Consider the following 18,321-nt stretch of genomic DNA (forward strand, 5'->3'; position numbering starts at 1 on the left):
GCCTCCGTGATGGACAGCTAGAGCCAGCCAGCAGCTCCTCAGGAGCACAAACACTAGGAGGTTTGCAGAAGTCAGAGCTCATTTCCCAGGACCGCCCGCCGGTGTCCACAGAGAAGATGGGGAAGGACTCTGGCCTCTTGTCAAGGCAGGAGCTCTCTTTTTAATCCCCACTGATATGGGGACGCCAGTAACAATTAACTAGTTCCGGAGCTGCTGGAAGACTGGGGTCAGGACAAGTGGACTGAGACAGCAGAACAGACCCTTGTCGCAAAGGGAACAGAAAAAAAAGGCAACTCAATTCCAGAGCCATCAACACCTCCACCGTTCGTCCATTAAACTCAAGAACCCGTTGGGAAAACAAGTCTGGAGCCCTCCTCCATTTGGAGCTCATGCTTCGGACTTTGAAATCCCTTCCCCCTCATTCTGAACAGAAGCCGGTGGAAGCAAATTCAGCCACTGAATGACTGACTCGCTTTCTGACCCAGTGTTTGAATTCTCCGGTGCCAGTTAACCTCTACACTACCCAGAATGCTATGCTTTGGTCCACATGCCCTTGCTGTCTCTCTGTTCCCCAACTATCCAATCACACATAAATGTCCGCTGTTTGTGTCTGTGTGGAACCTGCAAAGGTAATAATAAACATTGTTGCTTCTATGTCCACACCCTCTTGTCCATTCTTTACCCGGCATCCCTGAGCACAGGCACCCTGACAATAATGTCAGCACCATTCATCTGCCTCCTGAGCAAAGATATAACAGACCCTCCTCTCTGCCCTGGCTTCCTCAACTCACACTTGAAACTCCTCAAGACAATCTGTTCTTCCTGCAAAGTCACCCAGCTTCTTAATGAAAACGTGCCTGGGAACTAGCCAGCTCTCGCTAGTACAGGACTGAAACCACTCCAGAGGGAGGGAGAGTGGAGAAGACTTCACTCTTTATGGACCAAAGCCTCCTGTTCGGGACTCAAACCAGACTGTGAACCCAAATCCAAGTGCAGCCTTTCCAGGACGGCTGGTTCTGGACAAACCGTGGCTGGAGGAAAACCCACACATCCCCCTTTCATCTGATGGAGTAGAAACATGTGCACCTCAAGACCACACAGTTCCCACAACACAGAGCCTCTTGGCAAGGATCCTTCCCTCACAGACATAACGAACACTTGAGATACCTCCGGATATGCACGCATGCATGCATGCATGCACGCACGCACGCACGCACAGATCTAACATGTTGTAGCTTTATTCTGCCAGCTACTTTCGTGATTAGCATAGGCTAACTTACGTGGGATCTTTAGGAAAATGACCCCCATCTGAAACCTGGATGGCTACCACACACTACAGGCTGTGGTTGTGTTAGGGAGCCTCCTAGATGGCTCTCAGTGACCCGTCTTATAATACGCATTATCTCAGAGTCCTTTCCTTAGGGACTTGCTCATATTGCTCAACAAATGCAGTAAAACAACATTGCAAGCATCTTCGGGATGATGACTTCCATCTTGCTGGCAGGCTTTAATAAAGCAGGCTGTTTTGTGACTCAGACACCCTTGTCTCATGAGAGGCCCACATGACAAGAGGCCAAAGGGCACACACAACATGCTAACACGGAAGGAAGCATGGTCACACAGAGAATCCCTGTCTCGAAGAAAAAAGAGAGAGAGAGAGAGAAACAAACAACCAAGTAGCTAAGAGTCCCTCAGTCTACACCAGCTCCAAGGAACACGAGGTCTCAAGCTGGCACCAGCACTCCACGACAACCACGGGTGCTCACCAGTCCAGTGACAGGGAATCGCCCATGGGTGATTCTGACACTAAAGATGCCCGCTCTCTTTCGGCAACGCCACGGCTGTGTGAGTCACAGGAGAGCAGAGGCTGTGTCTCTATGGGGATGTACACCTAAAAGGACCAGACGGAGTCCCCAAGACTTGCCCACAGGTACTCACCAGAACACTGATGTCCCGTGCCAACAAAGCCTGGCAGGCAAGCACAGCTGAATGAGCTGCCTCCGTGGTGAACACACCGGGCCTGCCCCTCAGGAGCACAGGTGTGACTACCATCAAGGCAAGGGTTGGAAGGCGGGGCGATCACTGAAAAGAAAGTGAAAGTGTCCCAAGAGTTGAAACCCGAGAGTGGGTGAGCCTTTCTCTTCACAGCCCCACCCACAGACTAATACCATCAGCACACCTGCAGATCTGAAGGAATGCAGGGTCCCAGGGGTCTCAGGCCCTGTCCCAGTTACAATCTCAATTTTAGCAAGATTCCTAGCTCAAGACTTCTATGTGTATTAGAGTTCAGATGTGCTACTGTGTGTTTGTGCTTAAAACAATTAGGCACGACAATAAGTCATCAAAACAGATCCTGGTTGCAGCTTATAACTCCCCAGAGTACTGTGCCACAGGACATCCAGCCATACATACTAAGCACACACACAGTTCCTACCATCATTGCTACCCTGTCATCTTCCTGGAGATTGGAATGTGTACTTCTCTGTTATCAGCTAGCTCCATCAGTGGGATAAATCTGGAATTCGAGGTCTTTTGGATCCATTCTTCAGTCTGAAGTTAGTGTGTTTTAGAACCCTAGTGGGTGCATTTATTGTGGATGGGGGTCTTTGGCTCCTCGAATGAGACAGGCACCTTTCAACATGACATCTTTACAGAGCTGGGGTGTTACAAGTCACTGTCTGGTTATGAGACAAGGCCAGGAATCCCAACTGAGACATCCTCCAGTAACTCGATATACTATCTAGGTGGGAAAATCCCAACGGGGACACACCGTCAGGGCAGAACTGGGCTGAACTGCAGGGGAGGGGTGCATCCCATCCAGTATACTTTAAGAAAGCCACACAACAGAGCCTCGGGACTGCAGGAGTAGAGACCTAAGTGACCCAAGGCAGGGTTCAGCATCCTTCTAGCTGAAGGGAAAAGAGATTCTGATACTCACAGATACAAGTGTGCTGGTCATCGGCAAATTCGTAGCCACTGCGGCATGCACATCTGTAACTCCCCTGTGTGTTGACACACACAGAGTTGGGGCCACAGTGGTGGAAGCCAGTGGCACATTCATTGACATCTAAGTGAAAACGAGACCAGAAAAGCCCCGATAAAGCAGAGGGCTGCAGAAACTGAAGGCCTGACGACTCAATTTTCCCACCACTGTGATGCTCCAGTGGGATTAATGGCTGGCTAATGGAAACCGTAGAAATCTGAGAGTCTTGGATGGACATTGAGCAAAATTCCAAGTTGCAGTTCGTCAGAAATAAGGAAAAACATTTTCAAATCTTTCCAGGTAAGCCGTAAGAAGGTAATTTTTGAATACTTTAGGAATTATTTAAAAGGAAAACAATTTGATTTTCAAAAGATGCTTTCTTTCTATAGCCTTAACCCCAAATACCCATCTCCAGACAACCTTCTCACACCTAGCCAGACTCTGCCTCAGTGTTCACATAACTCCAGACAGACAGAGGCTAAAATCACTGTCTAATGGTGATGACCGCAAAAACCACACGGACGTGTCCTCCAGACTGTGATGCTGGAGAGAGCGAGGCAGGAACAAGAGGTGCGTGACAGAAACAGACAACACGTCTCTTACCCACACAGCTCCGTCCATCTCCCTGGAACCCGGGGGTGCACTCACAGGTGTAGTCCACACCTGTGCCCGGGCGGCACCTCGCTGTCGTGTCACAGGTGTGGCTCCCATCATAGCAGGGATTCACTGGTGCAGGGGCCGAGTCCCCTGTGCACGTACCGGAAACAGAAAAGGGTCCAGAGTGAGTGTCACAGAGAGGACGAGGGGAGAAAGGAAGGAGACAGGCGTCCTTGCTATGGCATGAATCCAAAGCTAAGGTGGACGACTTGCATCTCAGGGTTAACTTCAACAGCTTCCTTGTGCCTACTCTGTATGATATTACATGTTATTATATGTAATTGTGTGTGTGCACTCGCAGTGTTCTAAACCCTCTATATCCAACCCCATTAAGTCCACATGATTACACATGCAGACTGCAGCAGCAGCCTAGGAAGGCCGAGCGAGTTGCCCAAGGTTACAGTCAGGAGAAGCAGGTAGAGTGAGAATAAGATAAAAATCCAAACAGCCCCAGGCTAAGGCCCATACTGGCCACCCCTCTGCTGCAGCTGTCGCCAGAGGAACACCATAAAGTTACCTATCTGAGCCAAAGGCAACAGGGATGAGGTTCAGATGCCCACTGACTCCCGATTCCTCCACGCAAAAATCCTAATAAAACTGTTTATACCTGCTGGATTTGCGTTTAAAAATGGAACATAACATATTTCCAAGGTTGCTGTTCCCACTGGCAGGCCTAGACACCATGAGGGACAGTTTCCTCCTTCTTCCTCAGTGGGACAGCTTTTTCCTATTTGAGGTGTTCGCGTTGACTCAGTCTGTGGAATGGGGACCTTAGTCACAGAAAACTTCGAGAGCCCCATGCACACCTATCAGACTACCCTGAACCACTCTGGCTATCACAATATCCCATGCAAATCACAGTAACTGGGGCCTCTGCCTCTTAAGCCCGTCGGAACCCTGTCTTGGTGAGCAGGTCGGTACACCCCAATGCAACCTCGTGTGACCTGCTCAACAGTTCTCCCACCGTCAGAGCCAGAATCCTGGCATCCGCAGGCACACCCTGGCAGGACCTCCGCCTGCCTGCACCTAACACCAGGATTCCCTGTCACTTCTCTCTCACTTGTGACTCCCCAGCCACCTTCTACACTGGGGCTTGTCCCAAGCAGCTGCCAGTTACACCCCAGTGCTCGTTACTGCAGCCCCGCTTCGGGGGCTGAGATTCCTCCCAGGCCTTCGGGACTCGCTATCTCCTGAGCACGTTCATCTTCCTGCTGCCCAAGTTAGAGTGCTCTGGTTTTCTCGAACAGTCTGCTTGTAAACTGAGGTACCTCGACTGCGCTATCTCCACTCTCCGGTAAACTCCCCCATCCACTATAAGAAACAGCACAGCAGAACACTCTTTATTAGCTCCCCCATCAGGGCCTGAAGATGAGCTCCGCTATGAGTTTGTCCTCGCTTCACCTCGTCAATGTTGGCTGAGGGAAGGGAATCTCTGCCAAACAAAATAGCGGGACAGCCATCCCGGGAATGCCTCTTTCTGGACCTCTTGGCCAAGGGAGGAAAACCCAGTGTCAGAGAAGCGGCGCTCAGTTGACTTGGGCACGTAGAGTTCCTGGAGTCAGCCTCCAGCCAGATTAAACAAAGAACAGGGTGACATCCTCACTGAAGGGCCCATGTAAGACAAGAACCCCGCTCTCCCCACAATTATTTCCTCATTTTAGAATACCTTCCAAAGGGAACAGTCGTCTTCGAAATGCTTTAATTTATAAATACTAATACTTAACCTTCTTATACAGCCCTCTCCAATATCAAACTTGTACCACAGTGCATTCCAGGAAAGATTACTAAGTGCGTATGTACGTCAGAGCTTATCACCCTGCTAGGCATTAAATAAAACAAGGATTTTAGAAGCAGACCAGAGGTGACCTGCACTCTTAAAACTACTGTACTTACAACAACATAAATAAGTCCACAATTACATGATACTGATTTAACAGGCAGTGCAGTTATAGAGCTAGTAATATAATTCAGAATCTAGTGCAAGGGGAAAATACAGAGCCTGTTATTTAAAAAAAAAAATTAGGCAAAAACTTAAAAATCAGCTATTTCAGTGAGTCCCTTTGCACACAGCCACTAAATGTAGCTTCCAGTTGTGTCCTGAGAAAACATTCCTAACACTAGTTCTCTATTTACCATTCCTAAGTCTGCTGGCTCTCTCCTCTTGCAGTAAGTCAAGGAGAGCTGTGTCCTTACGTTACTGTGAGTTGTCTTTCTGTACACTGTGAATGCGTGTTGCTCCAATTGGCTAATAAATAAAGCGGCCTGTGGCAGGGCAGGATGGAGCCAGGCAGGGAAATCCAAGAGAGGTAAGTGAGAGGAGAAAGGGGAGGGGGAGGAGACACCAGCCGCCATCCAAGGAGCAGCAAGGTACCAGCAGAACGTAAACACCACGGCCACGTGGCAACTTACAGATTAATAGAAATGGGTTAAGTTATAAGAGACACTAGCAAGAAGCTTGAGCCATAGGCCAGCCAGTCTGTAATTAATATAAGCCTCTGAGTGATTATTTTATAAGTGGCTACGGGACCGAGGGGCCGGTTGGGATTAGAGAAACTTCCAGCTACATTAAGTCGTTTCATATTTCACCCACTGACAGAGGAGTTGGAACCCATTGGCTCAATTGGGAAGGGAAGAATGGTTCCCTTAAAGGAGCGATCACTGAAGGGCTGAATTCACTGATGCGAACTCAATGGCCCTCTGCCCAAACATCTCCCCAAGTATCCCTGGAGAGGGAGGATGGCAGCATGCCTGGGTCGCGATCTGTGACACCACCACAAACACAAAAGGGACAGACGTCTGTGGCTGAAGGAGGGCAAGGGCCACAGGCTTCTCTTCCTCGCTGGGAAATCGTACTATCTGCACCTCGCAAAGCCACACAGTGCCCATGTCGCTGCAAGGTTATGTGGCTCAGCATGCCTTCCAGCCTGACAGCAGCCGCCCTGGAAAAGCCTAAGACTTCACACGCAGTGACAGGGAGGAAAGAGGGTTCACTTCTGGCATCCTGTGTGTGTTTTTCTATTGTTCCAATTCAGGAACAATGAAGGGTACCTCTGTGGGTGAAGCATGGTTCAATCACAAAAGGATGAAACCTACACCCACATGCAATCTGGGTCTAGAGCTAACAGCCTATGCGCTGCAGCTGGACTGTGTAGGACAAGTGTGGCCTCTGCGCCCACAGCCAGGGTTCGAGTCCCAGCTTGCCGCTTACCAGCTGTATTTCTGTTCTACCTCAACGTCTCAAGTTTTACATCTATAAAGGAATGATAACAATACAGCACTGTTGAGTAGAGGTTGCTGTGGGGATTAGATGGGGTAATTCATGGAAGGTACTCAGAATAGTGCTTGGCAATATACCATACTATTTATTAAATATTATTTGTCTGGGTGAGAAGGAACCTTATAAAACTAGCTAGCAGCTGGTGCTTTTTGCCAGCTTGCTCTCATTTGGTAAGAAGAGACCCAAAGACAAACTGTTTCCTTAATGATTCCAGGGACTCTCATGGCATTGGTGGCTCATCCTCTAATACAATGGTTCTCAACCTCCCTAATGCTGTAACCCTTTAATACGGCTCCTCATGTCATGGTGACCCCTAATCATAAAATTATTTTGTTACTACTTCATAACTGTAATTTTGCTACTGTTATGAATTGTAATGTAAATATCTGATATGCAGGATATTCGATGTGACCCCTGTGGGGTTGTGACCCACAGGTTGAGAACTGCTACTCTAAGGTACTCCAATGGCTCTTCTTACACACCCGATGCCTCCATCTGCAAAGGGCAGAACTGGACATCTGTGGGGGGGTGTATTCCAAAGGTGCCTTTATCTCTCTCCTTATGAAATGCAACTGGACTCTTCCTTCTTACTTTACATGCTGCTCTAAAAATTGTAGCAGGCTTTCTTTTGGGCTGTGGACCAGCTCCCAAATCATGACACGGAGATTTATTATTAGTTATGAATGCTCGACCTTATCTTATGCTTGTTTCTTGCTAGCTCTTTTAATTTATATGAACCTGTTTCTCTGCATGTATGTTTTGCCTGGGGTCTTTTTACCTTTCTTTCATTCTGTCTGTCCTACTACGTGTCTGACTGGCTGCCCCAGGCACCTCCCTTGTTCTCTCCTTCTCTTCTCTCAAGCCTAGACTCCGCCTACTTATTCTCTCTGCCTGCCAGCCCCGTCTATCCCTCTGCTGCCTAGCTATTGGCTGTTCAGCTTTTCATTAGACCAATCAGGTGCCTTAGGCAGGCAAGGTGAAACAGCAACACATCTTTACATCATTAAACAAATGCAGCATAAACAAATATAACATTCTTACATAGTTAAAGTAATATTCCATAACAAAAAAAAATCAAGTGGCATCTTTATGCATTAATTTACTACACTGTAATGTCATCTTTGGCTGCCCAATGCTTAGATCAGCATTCTATATCATCCTCTATGTTTGGACCAGTTTCCTATATGCAAAGCAACCAAACTAACAAACTTGGGCTTCTCCTTTCAACCAAGGCCCTGTCACCTTCCTCCGCTGCTACTGTGTGGCTGAGCCAACACCTGTATTGAATCTACAGAGGCATAAGGGGCCTTCAGCTCCAGCGGCAGAGCCCAGAATCCTCAGTCACCTCTCACAGATGCGACTCTGGGCTCACAGTGCTAACAGCGACTGAGTGTGCGAGGCAGTCCTTTTCTCTCCACATGCCTCTTGCCCTAGGGGAAAGCATGATGTATTGGTTCAGAGAATTCAAACGTCACCTTGATTTTTTTTATCAACTTCCTATGCAGGCTCATCCCAGCTTGTCTAGGACATGTTTGTAAAATAGCTTTTGAGGAAGAGGCAGGTTTGCCGAGAACTTGCTAAGAATGATTTCTGTATCCTCATCTCTCCGACCTCGGTCACAGATGCCCTAACGTGTACTACTGTGGCCGTAGTCAGTGACTAGAGTCCATGGAATTCATGGGGACTCACTCCACAGGACACAGAAGTCCCACCACAGAGAGCTCGCACACCATGTTTTTGTCCATTAATAGATGAATGGATAAAGAATGTGTGGTTCCTATATACAACGGGCTTTTATTTAGTCATCAAGAAAACAGAAATTGTGACATTTGCAGAAAAATGAGTTACCACATTGTTTTCTCTCATCTAAGAGCCTAGATTTTAACTTTTAATCATTTAAAAACAAAAATAAATCCTGTTGTGGAATATTATTTTAGGATGTGTTACACTTGCTTATGCTGTGGAACATTTGTTTAATGATGCAAAGATGTGTCGTATTCTTTTTTTTTTTTAAAAGATTTATTTATTCGTTATGTACACAGTGTTCTGTCTGCATGTATGCCTGCAGGCCAGAAGAGGGCGCCAGATCTCATTACAGATGGTTGTGAGCCACCATATGGGTGCTGGGAATTGAACTCAGGACCCCTAGGAAGAGCAGTCGCTGCTCTTAACCTCTGAGCCACCTCTCCAGCCCCATGTGTCGTATTCTTTTACGTTGTATTTGTTTAACTCTGTGAAGCTGTGTTACTGTGCCTGTCTAAAACATCCGGTTGATCTAATAAAGACCTCAGCGGCCAATAGCTGGGCAGGAGAAAGGACAGATGGGGCTGGCAGACAGAGAGAATAAATAGGAGGAAAAATCTGGGAAGAGGGTAAAGGAGCAAGAGAGAAGGAGAGGAGGAAACAAGGGGCTACCCACTGAGCCACACAGCCAGCCCCAGACTGAGTGAAAGTAAGATATACAGAAGTAAGAAAAGGAAAAATGCCAGAGGCAAAAAGTAAATGAAATAATTTAAGTTAAAGAAAGCTGGCTAAGGCCAGGCATTTATAAGAAATAATAAGTCTCTGTGTGTGATTTATTTGGGAGGTGGGTGGCAGTCCCCCAAAAGAACAAGTAGTAAAGAGTTTTAAAAAAAAGTAACAGCAAAATACGATTTTAAAGTAATAGGGCTTGGACTGGAGAGATGGCTCAGCGGTTAAAAGCCCTTGCTGCTCTTCCAGAGGACTGGAGTTCGGTTCCTGCCCACATCAGTCAGCAGCTCACAAGCTGCCAGGAACTCCAGCTCCAGTAGATCTGATGCTTCTGCCCTCCCCGCCCCCCGGCCCCACATACCAGGGCTCACTCTGCTTGCAAGCCTACAGGTTTTGAATAGCACACGCATAAGAACATATCTCCTATCAGAGCCCGGTGCACCACGGCTTCACCAACCGAAAAGGTCCTTCTCCTCCATCCATCCCCCCTCCACCCGGATGGATGCCTGGCAATCACTGCTCTTTTTACTATACTGTCTCCAGTGCAACAGCTGGAATCACCCAGTCTGCTGCCGACTGAGACCGGCTTCCACATCTAGGGCTCTGCTGTGCTCCACTGCTTTGATGGGCACAGACCATTGCTCTCTGCACAGGTAGGGCCCAAGGACTGTGAACCACTAAGTCGCTTCCACCGGTTTCCTTCAGTTGAGATGCAAAACCTGGGACACACAAGCCATCCACCTGAAGGTCAAAACTAAACAATTTTCACGACAGCCAGAGCTGCACAACTACCATGATGACCGGTTACTAGGACATTCATCACTCTAAGAAGAAACTCTACACTCTTTTACACTCTTTTTTTTTTTTTTTTTTTTTGGTTTTTTCGAGACAGGGTTTCTCTGCGTAGTTTTGCGTCTTTCCTGGAGCTCACTTGGTAGCCCAGGCTGGCCTTGAACTCACAGAGATCCGCCTGGCTCTGCCTCCCAAGTGCTGGGATTAAAGGCATGCGCCACCACCGCCCGGCAAACTCTACACTCTTAAGTGATATATATACCTTTGTCTAGCTCCTCTTGTCCACGAACAACCATTAGTCTCCTCAGATCTCTCTGCATTGCCTGTGTGGACATTCTATGTACATGGAATCATGCATCATGCTGCCCTTAGTCACCGGCTTCTTTCACTTAGCATGATGCTGTCCAATGTCACCCATGCTGTAGGATGAATGAGTACTTCTTACCTTTTTAACGACTGAATAATATTCTATTGTGTGGCTTTAGGACTGTTTTATATGTGTTCATTAGTTGATGGCCATCTAGGTTGCTTCTGCCTGCTGCCTATTTTGAATTATGTTGCTGGGTTAGTATTATCATCACTGTCACAAAATACAGAAAGAACTTCAGAAAGAAGAGATATAGTCTAGCTCAGGTTACAGTCTACAGTCCTGATGCTGTTGCTTCTGACTGTGGTAAGGCAGACCGTGACAGCAGTAGTAACTGGCAGAGGCTGCTCATGAGTGGGGAAGATAGGACATGATATAACCCATGGAGTTGTGGCCCCGTAATCTACTTCTTCCAGCTAGTGCTCTTCTCCTAAAGTTTCTGGAAGCTTGGCCATCTGAAGAAAAAGCCTTGAGTACATATAAAAGGTTAGCCTTTACATTTAGGTCTTTGGCCCACTCTGAGTTGGGTGTTGTTTATGTCTGAGGTCAGATATGGGTCCCACTTCATTCTTTTGCATTTGGACAGTTGTCCCAACATCACCCATTTAAAACACTTATTTTCCTGTTTGAACAAGTAGTTAAAAAAAAAAAAAAAAAAAAAAAAGAGCAATCTGAGAGGCTGGCTCAGTGGGTAAAGCCTGCGCTGAGAAAGCCCAGCAACTGAATTCAATCCCCAGAACTCACAAAAGAGCAGGAGGAGAGAACAGATTCCACAAAGTTGTTCTCTGAGCTCCACATGCATACATGTCACAACACGCATCCATCATACACAGTAATAACTAAGATTTGTGTTGAATTGATTGTAAACATGGTCATCTGCCTGTCCACATGGGGCCCAGCTTTATTGACTTTTATATCTGACACTCACCAAACTTTACTCACACACACCAGAACTGTTTTGTTTGCCTGCTTCTAAGAAAGGATGTTATTTCTGCCCAACAAAAATAAATATACATACCTTCGACGGGGCCAATCTGATTGGTCACAGCAAACCTCAGCACACCCTCATCCTCACTGTACAAAGCAAAAGCCCGGTCCACAGTCAGCTGCTGGGTGGCAGGGATGGCCAGGTGTCTGGGGGCATGCCTGCAGGCCTGGTAAGTGATGTTCTGGTCTATGTGGTAGGACCATGTTTGATTCATAGAACCAGAAATGAGAGAGAAACTTCTGGAACTGGAGGAGGTCACAGCTGTAAAGAACAGTTTACAGGCAAACCGGTCAGTTTTTAAAATACCGAAGACGGAAATGTTCATGTTTGATGTATTTTTTTTCCTATAAGTTTTTCACCCCATTCCTGGAACAGGTTCCCTTGAGAACTCCCCAAGGTTCTACAGGAAGCTTGCAAGGAAGGACCTATAACCATTGAACTTGAGTGGGCACAAAGCCACAGTGTTGAGAAGGGCCCACAACTGCTGCACTAAGAACAAGCATTATGAACTGCGACCATCCTCACACACTAAGAACAAGTGTTATGATGTGCCGGCATGCTGAGAGCTGCCGGCGTGCTGAGATGTGCCGGTGTGCTGAGATGTGCCGGCGTGCTGAGGGCTGTCTACATACTACCTGGGTTTCTCCTCTTGGCCATGCAAGATAGGCACTGACTGTGTGTGCAGAAGCCACGGAGTTCAGGTGATAGCCTAAGATGCGGGGCGGGGGTGTGGAGGAGCTGGAACTGGAACTCAGCGTGTCTCAAGATCTGAGACACATTCCACAAAGGGAATGCCCCCAATGCCCTGCACTTTGGTGAGCTGGCAAGGCACCAGCAGAGGAAAAGGTTGTTCCTCTCTGGCTGGGAGCTGTGCCAGGATTGGCTCCAGTGTATTCTGGTCACAGTTAAGGTCTGTGTTCCAATCTTTCCCTCTCACTGGAAGCTGGGTACACAGAACAGGTGCCGCTCAAGCCAGACCGCCAACTGCAAAATGACAACCCTGACCACTGGAGCGTCTTGCGTGCAGCTGGCACTGCATATACACGTGTCCAGCCTTTAGACATTGTGACAAGACACTATCATCCACAAATCTGTCAGGCTGTATTTATAGCTACCCTGGGACGGATGCAGCCCCAAGGCTGCACGCTGGATACACTGTACAGCTTATCACCTCTTATGAAATTTATCAACTGTATTAGTCGGTCAGAAAAGATGTTTTTATTTTCATGGGAAAAGATGAGAAAATAGGCTTTCAGGTGATTTTTCTCCCATAGACTTTAAATGGCAAATCCAGGATGTGAATGAATTGATATATTGACTCCAAATCCCATATCTGTTTTACAACACTGTAAAGCATCTTTGTATGACTTTGAAAGTAAACTAAAATCATCAGCTGACACAGTTACAGGACAATCATAAATTCTAATCCCCAACGCAGTCCATGCCCGAGATGGCAGTGTCTTATCAGTTATTATTATCAGAAAATAACGTGCAAAGATTATTGACATTCTTGTGTATAGGAGTCATTACTCTGCTCACCCACACAGTGTGTACTTCCTAAAACACAAGAACAAAATTCTATCAATGTCATTTTGTGTTCCAGGACATCCCACGATGACTATTCATTTAAGCCTAGTCACTATCTCCTGGGGCAGACACCATGTCCATTTCACAGCCCTGGAAACGCACATACCTGAGTCCCTGTGATGATAAAGCTCTTTGTACGGGGCAATGTGGGCTGTGAAATTCACCGGGATGAAGGGCACCTGGCCTTCGATGTTGGTCTTAATGCTCAAATAGTTCTCTGGGTCAAGTCCCTCAGCAGTTTGAGTGATTCGAACCTTCTCTTCTCCAGGGAAAAAAGTAACTTCCACATCATGGACAAAAGTAGCACCTGCAGGGGACGAAAGATCAGTGAGTGGGTGACGAGGTCTTGCTCAAATCACTCTGAGAACTGGCTGGGGCGTGGGTGGTCGAGTGCTTGCCTATCGTAGGACAGGCGTGGCCTCAAGCAGCTAGTCACTAAGTGTGCATGTCCTCCTCTGGTCTCTGTTGGAGATGGTACGTGAAGAGAGTATGCTATGCCCAGGCTCAGTGCCACCTGCAGACTCTCTGCTCTCCCAAAGTTCTCAAAGAGTCTCAGTTCCCCTGCCCTGGTCTCTCTATGGAAGTCTGTATTTTGTAAGAGATAACTGAGAACTTCTTTCTGAGGTTGCCGGGTGAGCAAATTACACATAAACCAGGATACCCAGTTAAATTTAAATTTCAGATAAACCACGAATACATCAGTCACGTATGTCCTATGTAATATAATACAAACACAGTTATACTTTAAAACATTGTTTTTCCAAAATTCAAGCTTAACTTTGCATACTCTATTTTAGCTACTTTTGGCCCAAGATTTCATTTAAATCTTGTGTAAAAGTACAACATGAACTCTTCTCACGGTATACACCTTTGTGTGCAAGAAAGGAAACGTGTTATTAGTGGGTATATGAGAAGCCAAGGAACACCCCCCCACATCCACACTCCCTGGCTATGAAAGGGAGAGTTCCAGCTACTGGTGCTGGCACCGGCTGAGGGCTCATCGGCAACTCACACTCCACCCCAGCCCCGGTCGGTGCCAGAGCCACCAAGGCGATCTGTGTGCAGTTAAGTCTGAGAAGCCGTGCACTCTCCCAGAGCCTCTAAACATCTTCCACTCGGGACCCTTTCACCCAAGAACTCCCTGCTCTACCCAGATATATAGATGTGTAAGAAACGGATACATTTACGGAGAACAAGTCATAAAGAAATTGATTTTAAGGCAATGCCTTGGTATACATATAAATTTACCACTTATTAAAAATGAAAGACACGCCGGGCGGTGGTGGCGCACGCCTTTAATCCCAGCACTTGGGAGGCAGAGGCAGGTGGATCTCTGTGAGTTCGAGGCTAGCCTGGGCTACCAAGTGAGTTCCAGGAAAGGCGCAAAGCTACACAGAGAAACCCTGTCTCGAAAAAACCAAAAAAAAAAAAAAAAAAAAAAAAGAAAGACACTTGTATACTACCGAGATGGACATGCTTGTTTACTTTATACAAAAAATTATCTCTTAGTTGAATATTTCACACTGCAGGAGAGAGAATATCTTCAGCGTTTCTAGAGTTGACTGATTTTGATCCCAGGAAATCACTGATGCTGAAAATGCCACTTTACACAAGTCCAAAATGGCAGAAGTCTATTTAGGGACACTTCAGTAATTGTTGGAAAATATGTCCTAATCCCTACAACCTACAACTCATTGACCAATTTTCAAGAAACTGAAGTCTGAAACTCAGACAACAGTTTTTAACATCTCACATATTAACGGACAACGACACAAAGCTACACTAACCTGATACCTACATGCTGAGGGATGACAGTAGAAAATATGAAAACTTTACCCGTCATTAAAGCGGTATGTTTCTGTAAGAGCCGAAAGCTTTGGACATCCAGCAAAAAAAACACTGCAATTCAAAAACCTCCAACAGACTGGAATCTGAGCACACGGGTCCCGGGCAACGCTTTTACAAAGAGTGTCTGTTGTGTGCTCGGAGCCAAGCCTGCTCTGGAGTCGGTGGAACAGCACAGGCAAGTGCTGTCGGAAACGTCCGTATTCACTGCGTGCTTACAAATTTTTTGAGCAGCCAGAAACTTTTTTAGCAAGCCCCACATTCAGGTACATGACCTCCTCTGTAGTCATGACTCGGCTTAAAAAGCTTATGACCTACGTATGTCAAGGACATGCGGGTAGAGTTAGGGGAGAGATACCGTCCTCTCCAGAAGTCAAAGCGGCTCTAGGTGCTCCACAGGTGCTCCTTCTGAATCCCTGACTGCCAACTCGGCGCTCTCCTCACCTGTGAGGCTGAAGCCATTCTCAGAGCCCGGCTTCTCCAAAGCGAAGAGCCAGCCAAACAGGCCTCCGATTGGGATGACGGGGAGAAGGGCCTGGGCTGCCGGCTGTGGGATGTGGCTGATGGCTGTATAGGCTCTGCCATCATTGCCCACGATGTAAGCGTGTAGGTCCACGTCAGTGAAGTGCACAGGAGCGTGACCCACTCGGAGGTGGCCGCTCACTTTCCCATTGACTCGGTGAGGTGCTCCTGAAAGACAGAAACAGTCCTCTCAGCCTTGGCCATCATCAGGCTGGGGACAGGTGTACACAGGCACAATGACTCCCCTGCCTCTCCCTAATACTCACTCTTTGGAAAACTTACTTTAATATTATTATTAGAGTCGTTGATACTGGTTTTCTTGAAATAAGATCTCTACGGATGCCAGCTTAGAGCTCACTATGAAATCCAGGCTAGCCTTCAGCTCCCAACCCTCCTGCTTCCACCTTCCTCCTGAGTGTTAGTACTGTAGGCACGTACTACCACATCTAGCAAGTCCCTTTGACGATGCTCCAACCAACCGACCGCTCACTAACGACCCAGTCCCGTCTGTAATCTCTCCCATTCTCCTTCTTTTCCCTCCCCTTTGGCTCTACAGAGTTAGGAATGAGCCAAGTGGACACATTTCTAGTTAATTCTCCAACTGGGAAATCAGCCCAAACCTATCCGTTACTCAGGCATCCACCGAACACTCGCAAGTCACTAGTGCTGTGATTGACACAGCCGGGATGGAAGGAGCACCAATCAGAGCCCACACTGTACCAAGAAACAGGCAAGCGGTGACGCCACACACACACAGCAGCCCCAGCCTGTCAATCACCTTCTGGCAGACAGTGCTTCCCATTTCCATAAAACCTGGACTGGCAGTGGCAGCAGAAGCCAGTGGCGTAGTCGGTGCAGAAGGCATGCCGGGAGCACTGGCCATGACTGCGTTCACAGGTTTCCCTGCTGGCACCGTTATACGAGAAGACTGCAAAATAAAACAAACAAGCATTAGAAGGGCCGAAGGGTTCCAGCCTCGTCACTGAGCTCCACCAGACACCGCATCTGCTCCGCAAAGTCAGCCTGGACTGCAATAAACAAATCGGTTTTGATGCCGAGGAGACGGGAATAACATGCAGCCTGGGGGATTAACTTGCTTTATATTTTTCTGGCAAGAAGCTCAGGTCATTGCTGCCAACTGGGTCTTATTGCAACACTGGAGAGCTGGGTTGAGGCTGCACCACTGTGGTCTGAGCGCAGTTCTGAAGGCAAGCCTTGCTTGCAGATTAGAGTGCGCTTGATGAAGTCACACAACTGGTGAGTTTAAAAAAAAAATGGGCAAACACTAGCAATTCTGTATGATTCAGCGTAAGAGGACCTTCTGAGAGCACGGCAAAGGAGGGAGCTAAGAACCAGGGTCTATAGCTAACTTTTTCTTTCTTTTCTTTTTTCTTTTTTTTTTTTTTCCGACACAGGGTTTCTCTGTGTAGCTTTGGTGCCTGTCCTGGAACTCACTCTGTAGACCAGGCTGGCCTCAAACTCACAGAGATCCGCCTGCCTCTGCCTCCCGACTGCTGGGATTAAAGGCGTGTACCACCACTGCCTGGCTATTGCTAACTCTTAAGGAACCCAAACTTAGAGGATGCACACACACTTGCCTTCAAATGCAGACGGGTTGAGGAGGAAAGAGAGAAGGAACAGGTTAAAAAACTCTCGGTCCTTGCAGGCTTCATCCTTTCCAGCACTTCCAACAACCTAGGCTATGGTCACAGGCGTTCCACAAAGCTACAGTGAACCAGAGTAAAAGCTTGATGCCCAAGGGACTGTTGCCCAAACCACCCACATACTCTACCCATTAAAGAGAGGTGTTTGTGCAAGAGAGAGGAGGGACGGAGAGAGGAAAGCGGAAAGAGAGGAGCCTGGAGTCAGTGCCATCATGTCATTGTTCATAAGAGAAAACGCCCAAGTGTGTCTGAGAACTGGGTCATAGGGCCGGTGAGAGCTTTATATCGGCATGCTGGGCAATACACCAATTCCAAGCACGGCCACCAGGAGGCAGGGTGGCTGTGTACGCCTCTGCCTCCCAGTCCCCCAGAGTAGGCTAGAGACACCAGATTTCCTCCGATAAAGAAAGAGTTTTAGAGCATTCTAGCCCACTGGTGCTGATGTGAGTACCAGCTCTGGCTACTCCTAGAACACACAGGTTGTGGTGGCCTTCCAGGGCTAAGTCTGAAAACAAGGAAACAGGAGTGGGAGGAAGAAACGGAGAACTCAGTATTTACTTAGAGTCTTCCAGATGGGAACAAAAACCAAGAGGATAGGGAGAGCTAGCTCCCTGTGTGTGGCAATGCAGCCAGCACAAACATGTGCACCAGCAAACACAAGTGTGACAGAGATAACCTCGAAGTTGGCTTGATGCAGACCAGGCACTCTTCCGCCTGCTTTAACATTAACCTTCCATTTGCACCAGAGCCCAGGGTAGCAAGTGCCCTTTTTAATCTGTTTTCCGGATAAAGAAACAGAAGCCAAGGGGATTAGGGTGACTCACCGGAAGTCACGAGGGCTGTGGGCAGCTGGGACTGAACTCTGAAGGGTCCTTCTCTGGATCCTTACTACTCCCCAGTGGTACCCAACTAAGGCTCAAGGTGGGATTGGGTGTTTGGCGCATGTTGAGAAAAGCACACAGGTAAGAAGTGGTGAAAGGGCCTGGAGATGGCAGTGAAGTCAGGACCCGAGTTCAGTTCCCAGCACTCACACGGGTGGTATCATCATCACCAGTAACCCCAGCTCCACAGGATCTAACGCCCCCTTCTGGACTCTTTGGGCATCTACGCTTATGCGCACATTCCCAAGCACAGACAGGCATTACAAATAAAAAGACTTATTGAGAC

General features: G+C 47.6%; 1 protein-coding gene across 1 annotated transcript in view; it reads right to left on the reverse strand.

The window, feature by feature from the left end:
* Positions 1 to 18,321, reverse strand: part of Nid2 (nidogen 2) — a 63,619-nt gene that overhangs the window by 15,830 nt on the left and 29,468 nt on the right. The window contains exons 5-11 of the mRNA XM_042284701.2: positions 16,269 to 16,418; positions 15,413 to 15,658; positions 13,230 to 13,430; positions 11,567 to 11,797; positions 3,587 to 3,730; positions 2,939 to 3,067; positions 1,939 to 2,082 (exon numbers count right to left, since the gene is read on the reverse strand). Of these exons, the coding sequence (XP_042140635.2) occupies positions 1,939 to 2,082; positions 2,939 to 3,067; positions 3,587 to 3,730; positions 11,567 to 11,797; positions 13,230 to 13,430; positions 15,413 to 15,658; positions 16,269 to 16,418 (1,245 nt within the window). The remainder of the gene's footprint in view (positions 1 to 1,938; positions 2,083 to 2,938; positions 3,068 to 3,586; positions 3,731 to 11,566; positions 11,798 to 13,229; positions 13,431 to 15,412; positions 15,659 to 16,268; positions 16,419 to 18,321) is intronic.

Source organism: Peromyscus maniculatus, chromosome 9 (genome assembly GCF_049852395.1).
Source record: "Peromyscus maniculatus bairdii isolate BWxNUB_F1_BW_parent chromosome 9, HU_Pman_BW_mat_3.1, whole genome shotgun sequence".
In the NCBI taxonomy this organism is placed as follows: domain Eukaryota; kingdom Metazoa; phylum Chordata; class Mammalia; order Rodentia; family Cricetidae; genus Peromyscus; species Peromyscus maniculatus.